Here is a 25,599-nt window from a genome sequence, read left to right on the forward strand (position 1 = left end):
TGACTCCAACAGTTGTGCCATGGACTAAATGTCTGAGTCTACTCAGCCCCTGCCATTCATATACTCAAGCCCTAATTCCCAATGTGATGGTATTAGGAGGTGGGGACTCCAGAGGGTGATGTGGTTTAGACCAGGTCATGAGGGGTGGGGTTCCCATGATGGGATTAGTGCCCTTATAAGAAGAGAGCAGAGGACTTTCTCTCCCTCTCTCTCCCCATCTCTTTCTCTGCCCCCACTCAACCCCTCACATAAGGACACAGAGAGAAGACTGCAAGCCAAGGAAAGGGGCCTCATCAAAGCTGACCATGCTGCACCCTGATCCAGACTTACAGCCTTCAGAATGGGGAGAAGTACGTTTCTGTTGTCTATGCCACCCAGTCTATGATATTTTGCTGTGGTTGCCTAAACCGACTAGGACAAATTTTCAGAGCATAACATATGTGTTTAGAATTCCATGGTTTTTTGTTTCAATAAAGAAATATGCACAACATGCATGGAATTGTAACAAATGCAATGATACCAACTGAATGCCAGATGCCAAGTCTGCGTGTGATGGCACATGTCAGGACTTAACAGCACAAGCCACGAATAAATGTACACATTTGAGCACGTTGTACTCGCATGCAAGCATTCCTCGTACTTCCATTACATAGCTGATGCACATTCACTAAGTACTTCATCAGCTGTCTTCTGTTCCCAGAATTACTTTTCAGCTCTCACGTACCCATCAATGTCTGCTGCTGCTAAGTCGCTTCAGTCGTGTCTGACTCTGTGCGACCCCATAGACGGCAGCCCACCAGGCTCCCCCGTCCCTGGGATTCTCCAGGCAAGAACACTGGAGTGGGTTGCCATGTCCTTCTCCAATGCATGAAAGTGAAAAGTGAAAGTGAAGTCGTTCAGTCGTGTCTGACCCTCAGCAACCCCATGGACTGCAGCCTTCCAGGCTCCTCCATCCATGGGATTTTCCAGGCAAGAGTACTGGAGTGGGGTGCCATTGCCTTCTCCCATCAATGTCTAGTATTCCAATTATTTAAGACTTACCTTGCCTACTAGTTAAATGTGGACGGGAACCAAGTCCTGTTGATTCAAGGGGTTCTTTGAGCCAAGAACCCTGAACTGTGATCAACAAATATTTTTAAATCCTATAATTAATAATTGAAGAGATATTTAACTCTATATAGATATTGTTGCATATCTATATGGAAACAGGCTGTATGTTATAGACTGGAGGGTAGAATATATTAAAATTTGCAATTGCGTTTCTTAAATCCTATACAGTCTGAACATAAACTATTAATTATGTAACTATTGTCTCCATTTCATAAACATTGTAAAACAGAAACAGAAAAGGTGTTTAATCAGAAAGACAGACCTATCTCGTTAAAGCCACTGTAGCCCAGCTCTTGCCTGCTAAGTCCCAGATCTTCCAGGTCCATGCATTTAAATCCTGGGGGGCACTGGTAGCCTTCTTCCAGTTCTGGGGAGCAGTGTGTATCTGGGATGGCTAAACTGTTCCAGGTTACATTTCTGCAAACAACACAAAAAAGGATTTGACATTTTCAACAAGTGTGTTGATTACAATGCATAATGTAATCACTCTTCATTAATACTTGCTGTATGTGGACACAGATTTAAGATGCCTGATTCATGAATGGTATTCATCACATTAAGGCCATATTGAACATTCTCAAATGACATGAGATTCACCCACACAGAAGCTCTTTTATGTTATTTTTAAACTTTTTATTTTATAGTGGAAGTAGAGCCAATTAACAATGTTGTAATGGTTTCAGGTGGACAGCAAAGGGGTTCAGTCACGCATATACATGTGTCCATTCTCCCCCAAACTCCCCTCCCATCCAGGCTGCTGCATGACATTAAACAGTTTCCTGTGCTATACAGTAGGACATTGTTGGTTATCCATTTAAAATATGTTGATAGCAGTGTGCATATACCCATCCCAAACTCCCTAATATCCATTCCCTGCATCCTTCTCCAGTAACCACAAGTTCTCTAAGCCCACACAAAGCTCTTTATAAGAGCATTATTGCCACGATGGTTTTTGTCATAAAAGACCAAGACCCAGAAAAGTAAAGGAAGGAGTTTTCCTGCAGATTTGCAAGGCATGTAAACTTGTCTGGGGATTCTGTGTTATTCACAAATCCTTCTCCTACTGTGGCCACAAATGTTACTTCTCTGCTTCTAAGCAACAGCTAATGATGACAGTCATTTTCCATATGGTACAAAAGTACTGTATGTGAGCCTCAGAAATGACACTCAGCCTTCTGTGTTGTCAGATGCGCAGCTTAGACAGAAAACCAGATAAGCAAGGCATGACTGAAGGAACTAAAGGTATCACCCTGGAAGGACAGAGGTTATGCAGTGATTTAGCTCTGGAAATAATATGAGGTTATTTTAGATGACTGGTGATATAACTCCTTTTCATCTTTTTGGAGGATAAACTGGAATTTAAGTTGATGTGAAGGATTTAGATATGCAATGCTTTTCTTGGTAGTGAATACAGATAACCACTGGAATGGTGAATATGGAATCCCATTGTGGGCTGGCCTTAAAATGAGCCCCAAGTAGCTGCTATCTGAGACAAGTGACAGGGCTCATATAGGGGGCCCAAGTTTAGCCTAGAGAATTCACAAGTCTTATAAACCCTTGATTTTAGTATAGTCATTTCCCACTACATCAATGTTTCTAAATGGGGACCAGCCTGAGGACTGTCTCAGTCTCCTCTGCTTACAGCCACATTGAGACAGATGTGTTGGGTCACATTTCTTTTCTTCAATATCTTCTTAAATTCATTTTGCTGCTTCCTGCCCCTTATATAGCATGTTTTCTCTAAAGTCTGATGCCTAACTACATGATCCTTCAGCTGCTTAAGGCCACCAGGCACACGCACGAGCATATACACAAATTCCTATAAACACATACACAATTTTACTCACACACACATACCACACACACACCATGCCTGGTTCAGTTGTGTCTCAGTCAGAACAAAACTCTATGCTTATTCCTTCAGGATTCTGCTCTTCATTAGTGGCAACCAAGAGAATTTACACATCTCAGGGAATGTTTAAATAACTGCCACATTTTAAGCTGGTCCTTTGGACACCCACAAGCAAGCCCCAAGGAAAAGGCTCTAACTGTGGAAATCACCCCACTTGGTAGTATCAGAAAGATACGACCTTAAGCACACATGTCGGTTAATTCCCTTTCTTTCAAATTCTTGCATAGATGGGTGCTAAGTCGCTTCAGTCACTTCATTCCTGTTCAACTCTTGTGATCCCCATGGACTGTAGCCCATGAGGTTCCTCTGTCCATGGGATTCTCCAGGCAAGAATACTGGAGTGGGTAGCCATGCCCTCCTTCAGGAGATCTCCCCGACCCAGGGATAGAACCCGCATCTCTTACATCTCCTGTATTGGCAGCAGATGTAAGATTTGTTCTAAAAAACCAGTTACATAAGCAAAATATCTGCAATATAATAGGTGCTCCATAACCATTGCTATTAATTTAGTTAGAAATCTATTGTACATATATCATCAGAGTACTTTTATTTCTTAAACATTACAAAGAAAATATTTCCAATATCCCAACTTATTCTTATACCTCCCACTTGGCAGATACCTCAGCATGAATCCTATAAGTTAAACAGAGTAGTCTTTCCTCATCTTTTCAAAAAATGTTTAAATATAAGTCAAGAAGACTTCACAGTCCTTTGCATGAACCTGAGGCACTTATGATATTACATATTGTACAAAATTCTCTCTTTATAAAGTCCATGGAAATTAAAAATTAATATTCTTAAGTTTCACCATTTTCTATCTTTAATTCTCCTGACCTTTCCATTTTTAAAAAATCTCATTGTTTTGTGAACAGAGTTGATAAAACAACCATTCACTTATTTTCTAAGTACTCTAAAAGGAATACTTAAATTTTATTTGGGCTAGTATAGAAAACTACCCCCAAATCCAACTTTATATCGTCTCTGGTCTTAGTGATATTTTATAAAATACCACCAAGTCCTAAAAGCTGCCACTGGATCGAAAGTGAAAGTGAAGTCGCTCAGTCGTGTCCAACTCTTTTTGACCCCATGGACTGTAGCCTGCCAGGCTCCTCTGCCCATGTGATTCTCCAGGCAAGAACACTGGAGTGGGTTGCCATTTCCTTTTCCAGGGAATCTTCCCAACCCAGGGACCGAACCTGGGTCTCCCACATTGTGGGCAGATGCTTTACCATCTGAGCCACCAGGGAAGACCAAAAGTATCCAATAGAATGGATGTATTTGAGTCACTCAGTTGTGTTCAACTCTTTGTGACCCCATGGGCTGTAGCCCTGTCAGGCTCCTCTGCCCATGGAATTCTCCAGGCAAAAATACTGGATTGGGCTGCCATTCTCTTCTCCAGGGGCATCTTCCCGACCCAAGGATCAAACCCAGGTTTCCTGCATTGAAGACAGATTCTTTACAGTCTGAGCCACCAGGAAAGCCCACTGGATCGGGGAACCATGAAATGAACTGTCCATAACTGAGATTCTCCTTAAGTCCCAAGGGAAGTAATCCATAATTACTCTGCAGGAGCAGGGAAGAACCAGAACAGTCCAGGGTGCCCGTGATGTGTGGTCCCCCAGCTTCTGGTCTCAAAGCAGATGGTTCAGTCATTACAAACATTAACCTGAGCTCCTGGTTGAATCTTGCTCTCTGCACAGTAAACTTTTATATGCTTAACATTTACATTTCCTTACCTTTTCTAAGTATCTCATTCTTGGGGATGAGATGTCATTATTTGATACCAAGTCATGAATAAATTTCTCTTCTTTCTCAGGAATGATAATAAGGTGTCAGGAAAATCTTCATCTGTTCTATTTCACCTAGCCGCTCCTTCTTACATGTTCCTCTTTTACCTTCAGGGAGATTTATGCCATCACATTTGGCAGTTTGCAATACCTGTTTCTGCCACAGGCCACTGGTCTTCTCAACTCTCTTTAACTGTCTTGCTTAGTCAAATCCCATTATTTGTTCCGTAACTGCCTTAGGTCACCATTCATTACTGAAGAAGAAGCTAAAGCTTTACTAGTAATGCTATAAATGAAGCGGTACTCAACCGTTCCAGCACCAGGGACCAGTTTTGTGGAGGATAATTTTCCCATGGACCGGGGGGTGGGGGGCATAGTTTGGGGATGATTCAAGCGCATTACCTTTATCATGTCCACTTTATTTATATTATTACTGTATCAGCTCTGTGTCAGATCATCAGGCATTAGATCCAGGAGGTTGAGAACCCCTGCTATAAAGGACACAGCTGAGATGCTCATCTATCTGCTTTACAAGAAACTGGGTCCATTCAAAAGCAAAACTTTAGGTGCTGACTGAGTTCCTGCTTTATTTGCCCTGTCTGCTTCACAGATTAACATAATCAATTCCAGAGGTCAGCCTTGAAACCCAGGACATACAGGTCTCTGAACAGACATATCTCTGCCTGAAAGCTGTCCTCTTATTTGGCTACCATGTGTGCAAATCAATTAAGCAGAGATTGGAACAATTGTTAAAAGACAACGCCGAAGAGAAATGAGGTCGTGACGGCACCTGGCAACCGTGATCTCTGGAAGCAGAGCATCATACCGTAGAGCTTAGTGTCTGTGACTCAGAGATGTTTATGAGAAATTCCTAGTTAAGAGGCAACAAAAGGATACAAAAAGTTGGAAAATTCTTTTCAATTGGGATTTGTATGTGTTTCATTCTGACTCTGGATATGCTTTGAGTCTCTAAAAATAAAGCAAATTAAATGTCTCGGCTGGAGATGGTAAAATGGTATGGACAAATTTTCTTCTTGAGAGTGAGACTTTTAAAACTCAATTAATACTGAACTGAAAATACAAAAGAAAAAAATGGCATAAATGGTTGGTCCTTGAAATAAGTCATCCAACTTCTGGAAACTGTTTTTATGAGTAACACTGCTCATAAAACTGTGTGGCCAGTTACATATCTTCTTCTCAAACAGTAAGTGAAGAATCACGGAAAGAGAAGGCAAAATGCATGGGTGTGTGCACTATGCGACTGCACAGATTTGATAATACAAATCCCAGAAAGAGAAAAATGCAGACATCACCCCATCACTGTTATGTCTCGAGTAGCTGAAAAGTCTGCCAACACATATGAGATTTTTCACAGTACACTCTTTTTTTTTTTTAAGGATAATGTAATGAGCTGGAGCTAAGAGTCAGCATATGAGAGGTTTTTTAATTTTTTTTTTTTTCAACCATTTGTCTCTGAGTCCTGAGTACAGTGTGGAGCTGGCTGAGAGGACTTACTGAATGATTCAGGGGCCGTGAGTTCAGATAATACTCTCACCCATCTTCCCTATTTGTAGTCTATTCTCTGAATCAAAGTTAAGTTTGCAGTATGATGCCTAATCTCCTAGTTGGGTTAACACGTTTGAGAAGCCTTGCCTTTCAACTTGAACAAAAATGGGACCTTAAACCAGGCTCCTGAATTCACCGCTGTTAGCAAACAGCCGCTTCCTCACCCAGAAGCTTTCCTTCCCCTCACTTCTCTATTGTCTCCTGCCCACACGATATCTTTTTCTACCTTCATATTCATTCATGGAACAATCTAGACACATTCTGCAGCCCACATGCACTTAAAAAGAAGCCTACCTACAGGTTTCCCTCTGTGTATCTCTTCGCTCACCCACACAAGTCAAGCATTCCTCACCACTTCCTTCAACTTTCCTATCCTGGGTTTGTACTAATTCCTTGCTTTTCTCCACTTTTAACGTGGCTTGTCTATTTTTTTTAACCATTTCTCCTTTGTTGCTTTAATTTAGCAGCTTGCTTTTCTTCCTCTGTCCTTTTCTTCATTTCTGCTTCTTTGACAACCTGACATAATGTTTTTATCCATCTAAATATATCATTAACCATGACTTCAGTAGAGCGACTGAGCACACACACACACCTGGGCTTGTAAGAAAGAAAACAGAGATTCCAAAATGGCAACATGTAAGAGGAAAGCAAAAACTAGAACAAGAGAAACACACGAGTTGATTAAACGATGGTATCAACGAGGACTAAGGACTCAGGAGCCAAGAGCTTGGGTTTCCATGCCTATAAGAAGTAGAAAACGGAGTCCTGAGCCCTTGTGAGGCTGGGGTCAGGAAAGGTGACCTCAGGCATACAGACACATTAGTATTTAAATGGGTCCAGAGTGTGATACTGAGGGGATCATTAGATAGGTCAATCAAGCACAAAAGAGACCATAGCTACAGATCCAAATATAGACAGGAACTAGTAAATGAGAAAGGCAGGAATAAGTACTGTGAGTGATTACACACAATAAGTAGTGTGGGGATAAGCGCCCAACTACATGAAGAAAATCAGATTTCTACTTCACGCTGTAACATTTCTAAATAGTTGCAGTAACTACAACAATAACAAATTTGACATACAATAAACTGCACATGTTAAAAAGAACAGCCTGAGAAATCGTGACGTTCTTCACAGAACCACAATCAACATAATGAACATATTGACCAATCCCCAGGGTTTTCTAGGGCCCTTTCATCATCTCTCATTCCTGCCCCAGCCCTTATGCCCAGGCAAGCAATGATTTCCTTTCATTGTCATAGATAAATCTGCATTTTCTAGAATTTTACACACATGAAATCAGAGAATATGTACTTTTTCATCTAGGTTCTTCACTCAACATAATTATCTTGAGATTCACCCAAGATATTGTGAATATCAATATCTCATACTTTTTACTGCCAAACAGTAGTTACTATAAGTGGGCTTCCCTAGTGGCTCAGACAGTAAAGAATCTGCCTGCAACATAGGAGACCTGTGTTTGATTTCTGGATCAGGAAGATCCCCTGGGAAAGGGAATGACTACCCATTTCGATACTCTTGCCTGGAGAATTCCATGGACAGAGGAGCCTTGTGGGGCACAGTCCATGGGGTTGCAAAGAGTTGGACATGACTGAGCAATTAACATTTTCATAGTCATCGTATAGATATACTTGTTAATCCATTTACCTGTTGATGGAGGCCTGGAGTATTACCAAATTGGGCTTTTACAAATAAAGGCTTTGTATGTATGTGCGTGTATTAGTCGCTCAGTTGTAACACAGACCATGGAGAGCACACAAATACTTTTAAAACAACTGAAATACAGGTTTTTCACATGAAAACTGCAGAAACATCCTTGTAAATCACTAGGTTAAAATACAGTTAGTAGATAAACTTACCCTGGTTTCGTGTCATTTACTACACAGTGATAGGTAAATGTCCCAAACATCTGAACTCCTAAAATGCCATAAAGAAGCAGAAAGAAAAGGAGGAAAATGGAAACACTCCATATTTGTTCTCCTGATCGCCTAGGAGGAAAAAATAAAGTAGGTAAAGCTTACCAAAAGATGTTATAAACATTTCCCCTTAATTTATGTAAAAGCAGTGCTTACTTTAAAATATTTGTAATTCTGGTCCTTGGTAGCTCAAATCGGAAATAAATCCGGAATGCCCGGATCATAATTAGTGGCCGTGGGATCCGCAACATGCCCCAAGGAGACATCTGATCAACTATGTCAGCGATTTCAAACACCTGCAAATTCAGAGGTGAACAGACAACTCAGACTTTCGCTCAGCATTGCGTGTAGTCAGGACATATACAAACAGCATTACATAGCAAAGCACATGGCAAAAACAGTGTCACACAGCGTCATAGCATGGCTTGTAGTGAAGATTCACACAGACAGCATCACACGGCGTCATACATGAACCCCATTATCATCCCCCCAAAAAAACTTTCTTTGGAGTATATTTTGAAGCTATAGCTCTCTTAAGAGAAACAAATACATGAATGAATCAAAGTGTCATTAATCTTGTTCATTTCCTGAATGATTCATCAAGGCACAGTTTTTATTACAAAAATAGAGTAAGTATGCCAAGTTTTCCTCACTACTAACAGTCTTTGGTGGAATTTTTCGAGTATCTAGAACATAGATTAATGGAGAAAGAGTTAATAAAAATATTATGAAAAAGAATTCCATTTACCAGCAGAGGCAAGAGGATAATTAGAAAATGTTTTTCAATCATACAATAGTTACTAAATGGAAAAGAACACATTTAATATGCAGGATGAAATTAATTGTTAGAGACGTGAGCTTTATAAAAATAAGAACAGCTTATCAATATGAACCATGATGAGTTTCTGGGCTGGATGATGAATTTATTTTATTCTGAATTTTTTAAATGAAGAATATAATAAGTTCAGTTGAATTAAATACAAAATCAAGCCTGAATGAGTGCCTGGGAATGAATTATACTGTTTTTAATAAAATCTCTCCTTCAGGCCTTTTAAATATATGTTCCCTATTTCTCAAAGTAAGGAATTTTCCATTTGCAATACACTATTTATGCTAACCAATATATATCCCAATGTATTTATATTATTTTAGCTATTTTTAGTGAGAATTTAGTCATTTAAAAGACTGGACTTTTGATTTTTAAATACAAATTTTTATTCTACAAATACAGAAACCTCACTCCATGTTCTTTCCCTTTATTTCAATGAATATATTTCTAATGTCTGTTTAATGAGAAATAATCTTGTATGGTACTGATTTTTATTTCTGATTGAAAAATAATTCAAACATCTGACTGATGATTAAAATGTCAGGCTTTTAAAAATCAATAAACATTAAAAGTGTTTCTAGACAATTACCCAATCACATTATATATATATATATTCTTTAATATATCAATTTAGATTTTCAATGAAAAATAATGCCCATTTTGGAAAATATACCCTTGTAAGTTAAAAGTATTTAATTACCTGTAACACCAATGAAACCCAAAGGCAAAAGACCATAAATCCATCAAAAACACACCAGCGATCTTTCACGTAGGAACTATCCCCCTAAAAATAAATTTCACATGGCGTTATCAGACAAAATGAATAATTTCCAAAAAAATCTGTGAAGGGAATAATCAAGTGTTAATTTAATATAAGCTATCTACAATTTTTGTATCATAACTGAACAGACTTTCAAAAGGAAAGTCTTCCAGCATTTTAAATGACATTATATATGAGGAAAATAATTTCTAAAACACAAGTAACTGCAAAACTGTGCATGTAAAATTTTAAATTCATGCAAAGAGAAAACATCACTATTTTTGCTCTTAGCCACATAGATTCAACCACATAAGAAGCTGGAGGTCATCCTACTTAATGAGCAGCTCTGGTTCTTAAACCAACTCTTCCTATAAGAACCAAAAGGATACAGTGGTCAGTGAAGGACTTTGAATCTCTGGGAACAACCATCATCAGCAGAGAATTAACCAGTAATTCACCTTGAACTGAATAAGAGGTGAAGATGAAGAAATGTGCCTTCATTTTCGAAATAAACATATATTGACTTTAACTGGGATTGTAAATATAAAAGAAAGATAAAGAAGGCATGCTACTTTCCTTTTTTAACAGTGAGTCTATTCTGACACTGGAATGCATTATTTTTATAAAATGGGACTTTTAGGAAAAAACTTTCCTTTCAAATAACAAAACAGTACACCTTATGAGGTTGAAATTGGAAACCTTTAACTAAAGAAAGACTTCAATAGCTCGCTCAGGACTGCACAATTAAGTCACTGCTGCTGCTGCTGCTGCTAAGTCGCTTCAGTCGTGTCCGACTCTGTGCGACCCCATAGACGGCAGCCCACCAGGCTCCCCCATCCCTGGGATTCTCCAGGCAAGAACACTGGAGTGGGTTGCCATTTCCTTCTCCAATGCATGAAAGTGAAAAGTGAAAGTGAAGTCACTCAGTCATGTCCAATTCTTAACGACCCCATGGACTGCAGCCTACCAGGCTCCTCCATCCATGGGATTTTCCAAGCAAGAGTACAGGCAATTAAGTCACTAGTTCTGTAGCAATCTGTGAAACTCAGTTCTGAATCCAGTCACATGGTTACCAGCTCTGAGTGAATCTGTTTAGAAAATAAAAATAGGAACAGAAGACCAAGACTTTCAATAAAATGGTAAAATATGTTGCAGGATATTTAGGAAAATAACGTAATTCTGAGAACCTTGTGCCAGGAATAACAAATAGATTGTCAGAAAGTTTCCTTCAGAGGTTTCCAGAAATAATTTTTTGTTTGCAAATATAAAGCTAATGAATGATAATTCACTTAATGAAAGTTATATGACTCAGATATGAAGTTTAAGCCCAGCTTAGCTAGCACTGGGTAAGCATTTACTTTATTTTTTGGGGCTCCAAAATCACTGCAGATGGTGACTGCAGCCATGAAATTAAAAAATGCTTACTCCTTGGAAGGAAAGTTATGACCAAACTAGATAGCATATTCAAAAGCAGAGACATTACTTTGCCAACAAAAGTCTGTCTAGTCAAGGCTATGGTTTTTCCTGTGGTCATGTATGGATGTGAGAGTTGGACTGTGAAGAAGGCTGAGCACCGAAGAATTGATGCTTTTGAACTGTGGTGTTGGAGAAGACTCTTGAGAGTCCCTTGGACTGCAAGGAGATCCAACCAGTCCATTCTGAAGGAGATCGGCCCTGGGATTTCTTTGGAAGGAATGATGCTAAAGCTGAAACTCTAGTACTTTGGCCACCTCATTCAAAAGTTGACTCATTGGAAAAGACTCTGATGCTGGGAGGGATTGGGGGCAGCAGGAGAAGGGGACGACAGAGGATGAGATGGCTGGATGGCATCACTGACTTGATGGACGTGAGTCTGAGTGAACTCTGGGAGTTGGTGATGGACAGGGAGGCCTGGCGTGCTGCAATTCATGGGGTTGCAAAGAGTCAGATACGACTGAGCGACTGAACTGAACTGAACTGAAGCATGTACTTTACATGAGGATGTAATGCCAAGTGAAACACACACACACCCATACACACCAACTACACATACACATCTTGTGTAGATATACAGCTATGTACATACCCAGTTAATACTATACATAAGGCCAACTAATTTATAATAAAGTGGTGGGAAAATTAATCCTGTGGAGAGTTAAGAGAAAACAATGCTAGTTCTCAAATGAATGCACAAATAATTTTACCACTGGCACAAAAATCAACCAGACTTGGTGTATATTCAAGATCCACAAAAGAGTTATAAAAGCAAATTTGGGGTTTGGGTGACTAACAGGACAATGACCTATTAAATTAGCGTTATGATCATCATATGATCATATCTTAAGAAGATAAAAACTATATCATAAAATGCTACTGGTTATGTATTCACATATGTGCATGTTAAGTATAGAGCAAATAATTAAGGGATAATATAGCTGTCTTCAATATCCCATGAGGAATCTTCTACCATAAGCATTAAATTTGTTTTGTACACTGCACAACTTAAAATATTAATTAATTGTAAAACTAAATATAGACAATATAACCAATATAAAATGAGTCTAATTTTGACTACCATCCTAAAAGATAATAAAATACAAATGTTTAAGCTGCACTTTTAAATTTCCCTTAAGTTTTTTTTGATATATTGAACAAATCTGTTAATTCATTCACTCGGTAAATAGAACATTTCTATGCTCTAGGCGGCATTCAGGCACTAGTGATACAGAAGTAAATAAAACAACACCTGCCCTTATGTAACTTATATTCTCAGTTACTTTTTAAAAAATGTAATATGCACACATTTTCTATTTCGATAAGTGTTATCAGAAAAATGGGCTTCCCAGGTGGTGCTAGTGGTAAAGAACCCATCTCCTAATGCAGGAGACATAAAAGATACAGGTTGGATTCCTGGCTTAGGAAGATCTCCTGGAGGAGGGCATTGCAATCCACTCCAGTATTCTTGCCTGGAGAATCCCAGGACAGAGGAGCCTGGCGGGCTATGGTCCATAGAGTTGCAACAAAATGGACACAACTGAAGCAATTTAGCATGTATGCATGCATACAGAAAAATTAAAGTATATATTTTCAAATCAACTTTTATTAAACAAATATGTTCTTTACTTATATGCTGAGCAAAAAAGTGAAAAATATCACTTGATCTTTATTTTAAGAGCTAGGCATAATTGTGATTGTTTTAAAAATGTAAAATAATTCCAAAATGAACACAGAAATTTTATGAGGCTCAGCAGAGAACTATTTTAAAATAGGAACGATTAAACGTAAATGCTAGCCAAGAAAGAGAATATTAATAATTACAGATTATTGGGTACACAAGCACTCAAATAAGTTTATAGAAGATTTTTCCCAAATAGTGTTATTTTTTTCCTGTTTTAAAATTTAAAAATGTTTCACATAGTATCACTACAGTTAACCTCCTGTTGTTCATAATTTGCCTTAGTAACAAATTATATTCAATTAGATACAAGTTGAGAGCGTCTCATTATATTGAGGGTTATTTAAAATATAAAAAATGAGGATAAATAATGGTATTTCCCAGGGAGGGGAACAGAGTGGCAAGGAGCCAAAGGTGGAAAAGAGACATAATTTTTCCCAGAATATCCATACATATGCCTTTTGACTAACGGTCATGTGTTACATTTTTAAAATAGATCTTTCAAAGCTAACTTTTTTAAAAGGTGAAAATTCTAGCATTAACAAAAATCACTCAGTTGGTGTTAATAAAGTCAAATTTGAAAAATATGAGCCTCACAAATTTACAATGTAAAGTCATCAGGAACAGAGTTGGCTGAATTTTTATTTACTATATAGATTTATAGGTTAAGGAAATTGATGTTGAAAAGCTGACTTAAGAGTATATTTTGAACTCTATCAAAGGATGGATTATTTTAAGTCATTTTAGAAGTTCCAGTTGGATTCCAAATAAAACAAAAGCATGCAAACACACAACTGACTCAATGGACATGTATTTGAGCAAACTCTGGGAGATAGTGAAGGACAGGGAAGCCTGGAGTGCTGCAGCCCATGAGGTCACAAAGACTCCGACATGACTTAGCGACTGAACAGCAACAATGCAAGCACATTCTGATTTCTAATGACCTCATGAAAAGTGGTTTAGCAAAAAAAGTTCTACTGTATAATACAGAAAGCTATTTCTGAATTATGAAGTCATTTGAGTTGAATTATCTGGAATGTTCTCTGTGGTGGATGTTCCAGCAATTCAGAGTGGTATCTGCCTGTCCCAACAAGACCACCATACTCTAGATTGCATGGAATGGTCAATTAAAACTAGCTTCTTTTAACTTGCCTGGTATAAAACATGGAATAATCCACCAAGCAGAAGTTTTACACAGTATTTTTTGGTTTCAGTTTCCAGGAGTCCTTCAATATTTATAAAAACCTTTGAGCTGTGTAATAGTGATCCGAGATACAAAGGCCAATAACACTCAGATTTTTCCCATCTTTTTTTTTTTTTTAACCTTTTGCCCTTTAGCATTCATTGTCCTTCATGCTGTTCTGTCTTCCTGAAAAATTCCCTGCAGTCTATGCCAGTTTTTTCCTCCAGACTTTGGTCTGACCACAGCCCACTCTAATCAGTGCTTTTGCTCATATATCATGCAACCAGCAGCAACTCAGCTCTTGTATATAAATAAGGTTCATACCGTGTAACGGACAGAATAGTCCTTTGTAACTCCCATCTAGCTATTTTATTAACTTATATTTTAGTTCCTGTAGTTTGGGTTTCCTACTTAAATCTTCTCTAAACGTATTCTCCAGTGCTGTATTTTTTAAAAAAGGTCTATCTTCCATTCCACTGTCAATGTTTGAGTTTGCTCTGAAGATTAATAGTATCTTGAAACTTTAGACAATTTCAAGCGGTATTCCCACTACCTTGCACCATGATATTAAATGAATGAGATAAGCATATGAACCATGTCTTTTGAGCCTCTGTAGATTACAATGCAGACAGTAAGAAGTCAATGCTTATGCTTCATGAATGCATCCGTGCATCCATCCGTTCACTGAAGCCACTACTACTGTCCCTTTAAAGGAATGCTTCTTTGTAGCAAAAAGAGGAAGATGTAGTACATTGAAAGGTACTACCTTAAAGTTAAGACTCTTTTCCTGAATAATCATGAAAGATCACAGATGAAATTATGAGATAATTTTTGCATAGTTCTCAGATTAGTGTAGTTTGAATCAGCAAAGCTGACATGCCATGCAAATAGGAATTGGGTCAAAGTTTAATATGGGCTTCCCAGGTGGCACCGTGGTAAAGAATTCGAGTGCCAATACAGGAGATGCAAGACACAGAGGTTCAGTCCCTGGATGGAGAAGATCCCCTGGAGGAGGAAATAGCATTGCCTGGAGAATTCCATGGATAGAGGAGCCTGAGGGGCTACAGTCCACGGGGTCACAAACAGTCAGACATGACTAAGCACAGAGGCACAAGGTTTATATAATTTTTGCATTATAATGAGATTGCAAATATGACTGAATTGAAATTGAAATCATATCAATCATTATCAATACTCACTAAGGCTCCGTAAGGACAAAATACCTTTTCATGAACAGAACACAGGCTCTGAATCCTGGCACTTTGAAGTATAACTGAAGATAAGTGGGACCCTGCTGTGTCCCCCACATTTTGTTTGTACAAAAGCTCTAGCCTCCTAGGCCTTCCTGGAGTTCTAAAGAGCAAACTCAATCAGGAAAGTGAGAAAATATGGAAACATAGAAAAACAGATTAATAAGGCCAAATAATAGCTGAACCATAAAACAAAGTCAAGGAGCTGTAATTCCTCTTCCTGGGCTGTAGATAAAATTCTGAGCCATATCCTCGAGTTGTTATGCAGTTACTAAAATCCCACAAGGTGGAAGACGTTAACAGCATGCTGAAAACCAGCACCTAGACCCAGACTAGCTGGAATCAGAAGGTAGTTACCACACCACCAGCTCCATGAGCTGGTCATGCACTCCTTGACCTTTTCCTCATCTGGCCTTTAAAATCCCTTCCCTGAAACCCTTCTGGGAGTTTAGGTCCTTTTAGCATTAGCTGCCCATACTCCTTGCTGGGCTCTGAAATAAACACTGTACTTGCCTTGACCACATCCCCGTGTCAGTAGATTGGCTTTACTGGGCGAAGGTGAACAGACCCAAGTTTGGTTCAGTAACATCATCTCATGTTGCACTTTGCGTCTGATACGTTTAACTCATTGTCTCTTTTTCAGTTTGTATTTTCAAAGACTCTTCACCATAACTGGTTAAACGGTGCTACGATTCAATGTATCAGTATGTCCAGATCCTTTTAAAATCCTACTGTATTCATGTTCAAGTTATAATACTTGCAAATAATAAACTGTCCCTCCCCCCTGCTTCCAAAATATGGAAACAGAACCTAACACACATGAAGGCCCATTGGTACTTGAGAAACTGTAATGTCTCCCAATATGGAAGAAAGGTTTTTAATTTGCTTGTTGCATCAACAAGAAATGAAGAGGAGAGAGTGCTTGAGTTATGGGCAGAAATCAGCAGGCTGGTGCCTGAGGAGATGAGTTATTCAAGAGCTGTCTATCAATCTTTATAAAGGTAAACACTTGGAGGCTGCCAATCAATTATACAGTATAAGAGAGGAACTTAAATTGCTATGCAAGGATTTAACAAGCAGAGAAAACAAACACATTTACCTGAAGACATTCACAGGGATATAGTTTGCAGTCACAAAACAATATGCATGGGTGTAGTTTCATAAGCACATGATTTATTGTTCTGCATTCCCAGGACCCATCTGTCACTGTGTCTTAGCATTATTATTTATTACTTCAACAATGCTCAGAGGACGCATGCTACTTTTTAGCCAGGTCTGTTGCCAGATGAAAAATAGACAACTGAGAATTGTCTGAAGACTTCACAGTCTGCACTACATGGAATGCTTCACAAAAACACAAACATATATCACCCCAATGCTTTATTTTTGCCCATAGGAATTTGGTTGAGCTACAGTGCTTCTCAGAACAGGAATTCGTGGGAGAGGCAATTAGAAACAAATGATCAGGGAGTGAAAATTAATTGGCAGATATAGTCAAGCTTGGGAAATGTTATAAAAGATGTGAAATCCTTCAAGCAGATACATGCCTCTAATGAAACTTTCGAAGGACATTTTTTGCCGGAAGGACTCTGTGCTTCAATTTCTCTCTCCTGCAGTGCATGGAGCGTGTGATCTCCACCGTGAACTTCTCAAATACAAATCAAACTATGTCACTCATATTCCGATCCCCCATGCCTCTTAACTGACCACAGAAGGAAGACTGAGCTCCTCACAAGGCTGCAAGGTCCTCCGAGATGCAGCTGGTCTTCCTTCCAAGGGTCCTCCCCAGCTGTTCCCTGGGCATACCATCTGCTACTCCTGACTATGACTACGCAGAGCACCCCAAGGCTCCAGTCTGTTCCAAGGCCGTGTGTCTCAGAACATTGCTTTATTCTTTCCATGAAATCCTTTACTTCCCTCCCCATGACCCCTGCCATAGCCCACACCTCCTTATCCTTCAAGATAAGACCTCAACATTCTCTTTCTTCAAGACTTTTCTGGGCAGCCCCAAACAGATTTTGTCACTATTTTTTTGGTGCCCCCTTCCCCCTATAATTTTTTCAGACCACTATTACAGCATTTTCCACAAAATACTGATCTCTCACTATCTGAGTTCTCACCATACAAATGTTCACTATGCACGTTTGCAAAAATACTTGCCCCAGTCACGGTGTAACTAGAAGAACCACTATTGTGTATCTGCATGTGTGCAATGGAAACACTGCCATTGTCCACAAATCCTGCAAAAGGTAGGGTGTGCATATGGCTCCACAGCTCTTGGGGGCTAAATCTGGTGCTGGCATTCTTTATCTCCTTAACAACTGGTAAGTGTTAAGTGCATCACTACCTTCTCTTCCCTATTTTCTCTCTGAAGATTAGCCTTTCCAGGGACATGGGATTTGAGTCTATCGACCCAAATAAAGTATATGTGTAAATCATGTTCTATTTTAAGCATCAGGTTACACTTTTCTTCACAAATTTTCACTTTTGAAAAAAGCTGTACAAATATTTTAGTTGGAAATCAGTACATTGTAAACATTCACTATTAATAAGTTAAACTTAATAGTGGACAATTTCTTTAAAAAAATTTATTTCATCAAGTAAAGACCAAGCAAGTCTAAACAAACCAATTTAAAGAAAGGGAGTCCCATCAAAAAGGTACTAGGATCAAATGGTTTCACAGGAGATTTCTACCAAAAGTTTCAAGCTAAAACAGTTTCAAGATTACTCAGATTATTTTAGAGCACAGAAGTACATATACACAGCATATATATTCACTGAATAGCTAATATCAAGCCTGATAGAGATTAAACAAAATTTAAATAAGAAAAGTAATAACAAATAGAATGAAATAGTACATTAAAACAGAACAAAACTGTGTTATGACCCAGCCAGGTGTTTTCTGGGAATGTTAAGGATGATCTGATTACTAGGAAAGCCACACTATTATGAGTCCAGGGGAAAAATAATCCTTCAACAAAATGTAAAAGCTGTTCATGATACAACTCTCAGAAGTTGAAATTTATGTTTAATCCCTTAACGTGATAAAATATTCGACTTCAAACCCCAAAACATACACCTTGTGCAGCTTTTTTGAGTCATGACTCAAAGAAGCTAACTCTAAAAGAAAATACTTGTGACAAGTGGGGCATCATGAATATGGATTGCGTATTGACCTACAGTAAGAAATTATTGCTACCTGTGCCCAATGCAATATTTAGAAAGAAGATTTTATCAGCTGGCAATGCGTAAGTTGTTTCTAAAATAATCTGATTTCTCAGAGTTGTCTTAAAAAGAAATAGAACTGGACAAGTATTGATAGCCACTGATGTTGAGTTATAGGTATTCGTTCCAACTATAATCTCTACTTTCATGTAAATTTTAAAATGTCCTTAATAAAATGTTTTAAAAAGTTAAAAATGAAGAGAGTAATGCATTGATTGTGATTCCTCTCTTTTAAAGACAGCATACAATGTATTATGTGTAAAAAGAAGCAATGAAGTTGACCCAATAAATACATCTTCAGCATCGGCTCATTAAATTCTCAAAAATGTTATACAAAATAAGGCTCTTCTCCATCACAATTACTTCCCTTGAGATGTTTATACAGCCAGTAAATGAAAAGACTCAAATCCTAATTTGAGTCAAAACTTTCATTTGTCAAACGCTAATACACATTCTGCTGTTTTATTATACTACTGTCTCTCTAAATAGCACAGTTTAAAATACTTTTTGGAGGAGGAAACAGCAACACACTCCAGTATTCTTGCCTGGAGAATCCCATGGACACTCCACGGGGTCACAAGAGTCAGACATGACTTAGCAACTAAACCATCAAAATACTTCAGAGACAGCATCATCTATAATACTGAGATGAGATTATTGGGCTGGCCAAAAAGTTCATTTGGGATTTCCATTTAACCTCTATAAAGGTTAGTGTCACAAGAGGAAGAGATACCCCAGGATAGAAATTTCCCTCCTTTTCTTATTTTTTTTTCTTTTATCTTTTCTTTTCTTTCTTTATTGTCTCTCAATGGCACCAATTTCATGCTACACATTTTTGTCTTACAGTCTTGGAATTCCTTTCCATTTCAAGTCTCTCTTTTTACCTCTTTACATTTTTAGTATGCCTCAGGCAAATGAGATCCTCCTGATTATCATTGCCTGGCAAATTTATCACATAGTGCTTATTCTGCATTCCATAAATCAACAGGTGCCTCCTTGGGTTAAGTGGCATGATCACCCTGTAGGCGGCATGAAAGACCCTCCTCCGGCCTTCAGGAAGCTGGAGGTGGGGCCACGTAGCTGCTTCTCAGATATTCCAAGACTTTATGCCTTATACGATTGACTTCACTTTTATAATACTCTTAAATGTATCATGTTTTCACCAATATCTGGAATTATACCCTCTTAAAAGGACTTCATGGAGAAGGAAATGGCAACCCACTCCAGTGTTCTTGCCTGGAGAATCCCAGGGAGGGGGGAGCCTGGTGGGCTGTCTGTCCTCTCTGGGGTCGCACAGAGTCAGACACGACTGAAGCGACTTAACAGCAGTAGCAAAAGGACTTCAATATCAGTATTTTATTATATTAATATTTAACATATCAAATACTGATAAAATAAAGAGATGTTTTATTTGACTGAAATTAACATGAAAACATTAAATGAATTCAGTGTGCTTTGGTTTTGAGCTTAAATAACACGGAAACACTCACCTTGACAATCCCCCGGATGTGCATTTTGGCGATCATCTCTGCTGTGTAGAGAAACATCAACAGAGTGTCCAGGGTAAAGGTCACATACTGCAGAGGAGGGTAGTGTTCGAAGGTCATGGGCGTGTTCATACAGACTGAGATGACGCTGATGATGGCACAGATGCGCAGCAGAGAGTGAACCCACTGTGGAGATGGCCCAGAGTTACTATCCGATGCCATGTAACACCTGAAACCTGTGTTACGAACCACACTATTTGGAAAACGTAATACTGAGTTGGAAATACTGGGCTGGCCAAGAAGTTCATTTGGGTGTTCTGTAACATCTTATAGAAAACTCTGAACAAACTTCTTGGCCAACCCAACATTTCACCACTAGGGAGAAAAGGGGGCCTTCTCTGGGGGCTCAGATGGTAAAGAAATGCTTGCAGTGCAGAAGACCTGGGTTCAATCCCTGGGTTGGGAAGATCCCCTAGAGAAGGGAATGGCTACCCACTCCAGTATTCTTGCCTGGAGAATTCCATGGACAGAGGAGCCTGGCAGGCTATAGTCCATGAGGTTGCAAAGAGTTGGACATGACTAAGCAACTAACACTTGGGTTAGGGAGAAAAGGAAGAACAAAACTAACATATTAAATACTGATAATGTGCTAAATATTTTCAATATATTTTACATCATTTAATTCTCAAAGCAGCCTAATTTCCACATGGAAGCACTAAGACTCAGGAAGGTTAAGGAGCTTGTCTGTGGTCCTGCATTAAAAAAACCTCACCCAATGTGAACCAGGTCACACAACCCCAAAGCCCCTGATACTTACTGGGACATAAGGACACAATAGAGCCTCATTCAATGAAAATACGTAGAAAACCGATATGCTATTACTTTCATACTTTTTATGTACTGTGAGCACCTGGACTCTGAGGCCATATTTATTCTATCTTCCCTGGAATCTAGCACACGGGCTCATCCAGCAGACTCCAGATACTTCTTAAAGTTAACTGATATATAACACTTCCTGTATGTGGGGCTTTCATTCTATTATCTCATGCTAACATGTGTGTATGAAAATATATTTTAAAATCTGCTCTCATCCTATATTTTCAAAAGTTAATAATAAATGAACCTTTTTATTTTTGAGAACATGTTTCATATAAATTTAGCCCAGATATCTCTCCCAAAAATGCCAAAAAACACATTTTTGTGCAATGCTGGCAGTGGACTTGCTGTCTGAGGTCTTTCCTTAATCCGAACACAAAGAAGGGATTAGAAAGTTAAAGATGCTTCCGTGTGTGTATACATGTGTATAAGCGTAGGACATAAATCATCCATATAATATCTTCTTATGAAAACTAATAGCTAGGATAAAAAATATTAATGCATTTGCATGTTAAACCCACACAATTAATATTACTAAAAAATCAGTACACAATTCCTAAACATAATTTCAATGTGTTATCTATTGAATAGCCTATATATATATACACACACATAATATATGCAGTCATATTAATCCTTTAATATACTCTCTGTGGAAAAAAAAAGCTGTTACAGTTTCATGGTCGATGGTTTCTGAAGCCATACAAGCGAACAACCACCTGAGATGAAAAACAGAAAAGGCTGTCAGATCTTTGAGGAGACTCAGACACCTGTAGGCTGGTGAGTGGGTTATAATATTAACCTGACAGTTGTAATATTTGCATGAAGACGTAATGCCACTGATTTCCATACCATATAAATCACTGATGATTAACTTTAAAAGTTGATGTACTTTTCATGCCAATTAAGAAGCACTTCAATAAACACCACGTGTAAATTTAGACCCATCTGGGCCTCCAATACAAAGGATCTAATTACACAAAAGAGCCTCAAAAGATGAGTTCTCCCACAAAACCATCATGAATTTACAGAATGAATTATCATTAAGCATTAATCATTCTAGTTAGTCTTCCGAGCCTACATCTGTAAAACTACCTTCTTCAGAAGGTCTCAGAAAGCTCTGTACTGGTGGACGCTAAGAAAAAAATGACTGCTTTATTTTCTATTTCATTCAAAATTCCCTAAACATGAATGGGAAAGACCTATTATGTGTTGGAAATTACTCTGGGCTCTGAAGACACACCAATGGAAACAGCACAGTTCTAACTCATCACTAATGAGTGATATTATGCCTATTTCAGTCTAAGATGCATTACATATATATTTATACAGAAATAATTTTTTACTTACATCTACATTGGAGAAGACTCTTGAGAGTCCCTTGGACTGCAAGGAGATCCAACCAGTCCATTCTAAAGGAGATCAGCCCTGGGTATTCTTTGGAAGGAATTATGCTAAAGCTGAAACTCCAGTACTTTGGCCACCTCAGGCGAAGAGTTGACTCATTGGAAAAGCTGGGAGGGATTGGGGGCAGGAGGAAAAGGGGACGACAGAGGATGAGATGGCTGGATGGCATCACCGACTCGATGGACATGAGTCTGAGTGCACTCCAGGAGATGGTGATGGACAGGGAGGCCTGGTGTGCTGCAATTCATGGGGTTTCAAAGAGTTGGACACGACTGAGCGACTGAACTGAACTGAACATATAAAGTATGATAAGTGGAAACAGAAGAGGTTCATTTCATGGGTGGTTCGGGAGGGTCAAAGCAGGAGACTTTCAGAGTGGATGGGGGCGGGGGTGACACGGGTAAGGAGGACTGGACTCGTCTGTGTGTGAGTGCTAATCGCTTCAGTTGTATCCGACTCTTTGCAACCCTATGGACTCTAGCCCGGCAGGCTCCTCTGTCCATGGGATTCTCCAGGCAAGAATACTGCAGTGGGTTGCCATGGCCTCCTCCAGGGGAACTTCCCAACCCAGGGATCACACCTGCATCACCTGGGACTCTTGCACTGCAGGTGGATTCTTTACCACTGAGCCACCCGGGTAGCCCGTCGCTGGGAAAGCATCTCAGGACAAAGGAAACAATGCGAACTGGCTGGACACCTCGGAGGAGCAGGAAGCCACCGATTAGTGGGCAGTGTGCAGATGCAGGAAGGGTAGCTGCTGCACAAGTTAGAGCCACAGTATAAAGGGCCTTGCATGTGATACAAACTACTGTTTAAAATTTTCAGTGTAGGTAATAGGGATGTTTCAATGATTGTTAAGCAGAGGGCGATGTGAACAGACACAGAAATGTGGAAAAGAAATGTAAGCAGCAGAGAAGTGGTCTGGAGAACAGATAAGAAGGGAGAGGACAGAGGGGACCGAGGCTGATCATCCTTATTACGGTCAAGGTCAAGGGAAAGACAAGCAGCTCAAGAGTGGCAGTTCATTTCCTGATTTCAGCTCCTGCTGTTGAGTTTGATAAGAGAGTGGATCCTGTGTGGGAGATCAAACCAGTCCATCCTAAAGGAAATCAACCCTGAATATTCACTGGAGGGACTGATGCTGAAGCTGAAGCTCCAATACTTTGGCCACCTGATGTGAAGATCTGACTCACTGGTAAAGACCCTGATGCTGGAAAGACTGAGGGCAGGAGGAGAAGGGGGTGGGTGATAGAGGATGAAATGGTTGGATGGCATCACCAACTCGATGGACATGAGTTTGAGCAAACTCCGGAAGATGGTGAAGGGAAGCCTGGCGTGCTGCAGTCCATGGGGTCACAAAGAGTCAGACACGACTGAGCGACTGAACAACAGGACTGCTGTTGGAAACTGAGCTTCCCAGTTCTGCAACAATGCCTTCAGCCCCAGCTCTGGCTGCTAGACTATCTCCTCATGTGCAATGATACTAGGTGTAGCTGGGCTTCACCTCAAGTTCTCATCAGCTTAATTAGGCGGAGAAGGTGACAAGTTCTTCACAGACACTACCCACTATCTCATTAACCTTTACTTGCAACTCAAAAGGAGACCTTTAATTCCTAACATCTGATTGTCTCCTTGGACTCCTGCGTGGTGAGGATAAGTGAAGAGATCCCTCATCTCGGTCTCCAGCTTCAGGTCGGCCAGAGAAGTGGCATTAACTCCACATTCTGTGACTCCGAGGAGGACTTGCACAGAAGGCAGGTCGGGGAGCCACCTCTGATGCCTCCTCTGTGAGTAACTCACACGGCATCTCATTGTGTCATCAGAATCGTTTTCATCTCCCAGACTCCAAGACTCACCCACATTCTACTGCAGCTCAAACGTTTCAAATCACAGGGACAGGAGCTTCTGAATTAAATGAATCAAAGCAGCTTCATATCAGCATGTGCCTCTCTATTCTTTTTTAAAAAAGAAACTTACTGGCTTGTTAATCCAGAGGATGTCTGCGTTGTCTGACAGAGATTCATCGGGACCAAAGTCGGTAACCGGCTGGGCCTCCACCCTGGAGCTCTGCTTCCGTTTGAGCATGCTGAAGTTAGCTCTGGGAAGCAAGTTCAAAACCACAATCTAAGAGAAGAAAGATAGAGTGAATTAGTCCCCAAACCATCCTTACCCTGATCACAAAAACGAAGTCCCCGTGCAAGCCTGCATATGTGCGTGCTGAGTTGCTCAGTCATGTCCGACTCTTTGCAATCCCGTGGACTGCAGCCCACCAGGCTTCACTTTCTATGGGATTCTCCAGGCAAGAATAATGGAGTGGGTTTCCATGCCCCACTCCAAGGGATCTTCCTGACCCAGGGATCAAACCCATGTCTCTTATATCTCCTGCATTGACAGGTGGATTCTTTACCACTAGCGCTACCTGGCAAGTTTGTTAATTACACTCAAGTTCCATTTACTGAATATAATAAATACATGCAACTAGAAAGGTTAAAGGGGCTTCCCTGGTGGCTCAGCAGGTAAGGAATCTGCCTTCAATGCAGGAGACCTGGGTTCGATCCCTGAGTCAGGAAGATCCACTGAAGGAGGAAATGGCAACCCACTCCAGTATTCTTGCCTGGAAAATTCCATGGACAGAGGAGCCTGGTGGGCTACTTGGAGTTGCAAAGAGTCAGACATGACTGAGCGCACACACACACACACACACACATATGTGGGATCTTAGTCCCCCAACCAGGGATCAAACCCACATCTCCTACATTGGAAGACAGAATTTTTACCACTGGACCATCAGGGAAGTCCCACCTCTTGTCTTTTTTATGCAAGCATGAGAAAGTCCAGTCTTGAGGCAGCAACCCAGGCCATCCAAGCAAATCTGAGGTTTAAAAGAAGTTCTAAACTATAGAGTCTAAGGTGTTCATAATGGACCAAGTTGGTGCTGAACTACAATTAGGAGAACTTCTAAAGGCAGATAAGGGAGGGTCAAGGTCCTTCCAGCAGTGCTCACCCATGAGGATGCCTAGTCAGGAGAAACACAGTAGTTTTATCACCAGGAATATGCACTGGCACACTCTCTGCTCTCCCTGGGGTTGGAGAAAGAATCCTCACCAAGGAGAGTG

The 25,599-nt window shown here is 39.8% G+C and overlaps 1 protein-coding gene across 1 annotated transcript in view; it reads right to left on the bottom strand.

Moving 5' to 3' along the window:
* Positions 1-24,603, bottom strand: part of NALCN (sodium leak channel, non-selective) — a 281,606-nt gene extending 257,003 nt beyond the window's left edge. Inside the window, exons 1-6 of the mRNA XM_055542965.1 lie at positions 24,461-24,603; positions 20,204-20,386; positions 9,842-9,925; positions 8,469-8,608; positions 8,256-8,384; positions 1,373-1,527 (exon numbers count right to left, since the gene is read on the bottom strand). Of these exons, the coding sequence (XP_055398940.1) occupies positions 1,373-1,527; positions 8,256-8,384; positions 8,469-8,608; positions 9,842-9,925; positions 20,204-20,386; positions 24,461-24,568 (799 nt within the window). The 5' untranslated portion in view covers positions 24,569-24,603. The remainder of the gene's footprint in view (positions 1-1,372; positions 1,528-8,255; positions 8,385-8,468; positions 8,609-9,841; positions 9,926-20,203; positions 20,387-24,460) is intronic.
* Between the last annotated feature and the right edge of the window lie 996 nt (positions 24,604-25,599).

Source organism: Bubalus kerabau, chromosome 12 (genome assembly GCF_029407905.1).
Source record: "Bubalus kerabau isolate K-KA32 ecotype Philippines breed swamp buffalo chromosome 12, PCC_UOA_SB_1v2, whole genome shotgun sequence".
In the NCBI taxonomy this organism is placed as follows: domain Eukaryota; kingdom Metazoa; phylum Chordata; class Mammalia; order Artiodactyla; family Bovidae; genus Bubalus; species Bubalus kerabau.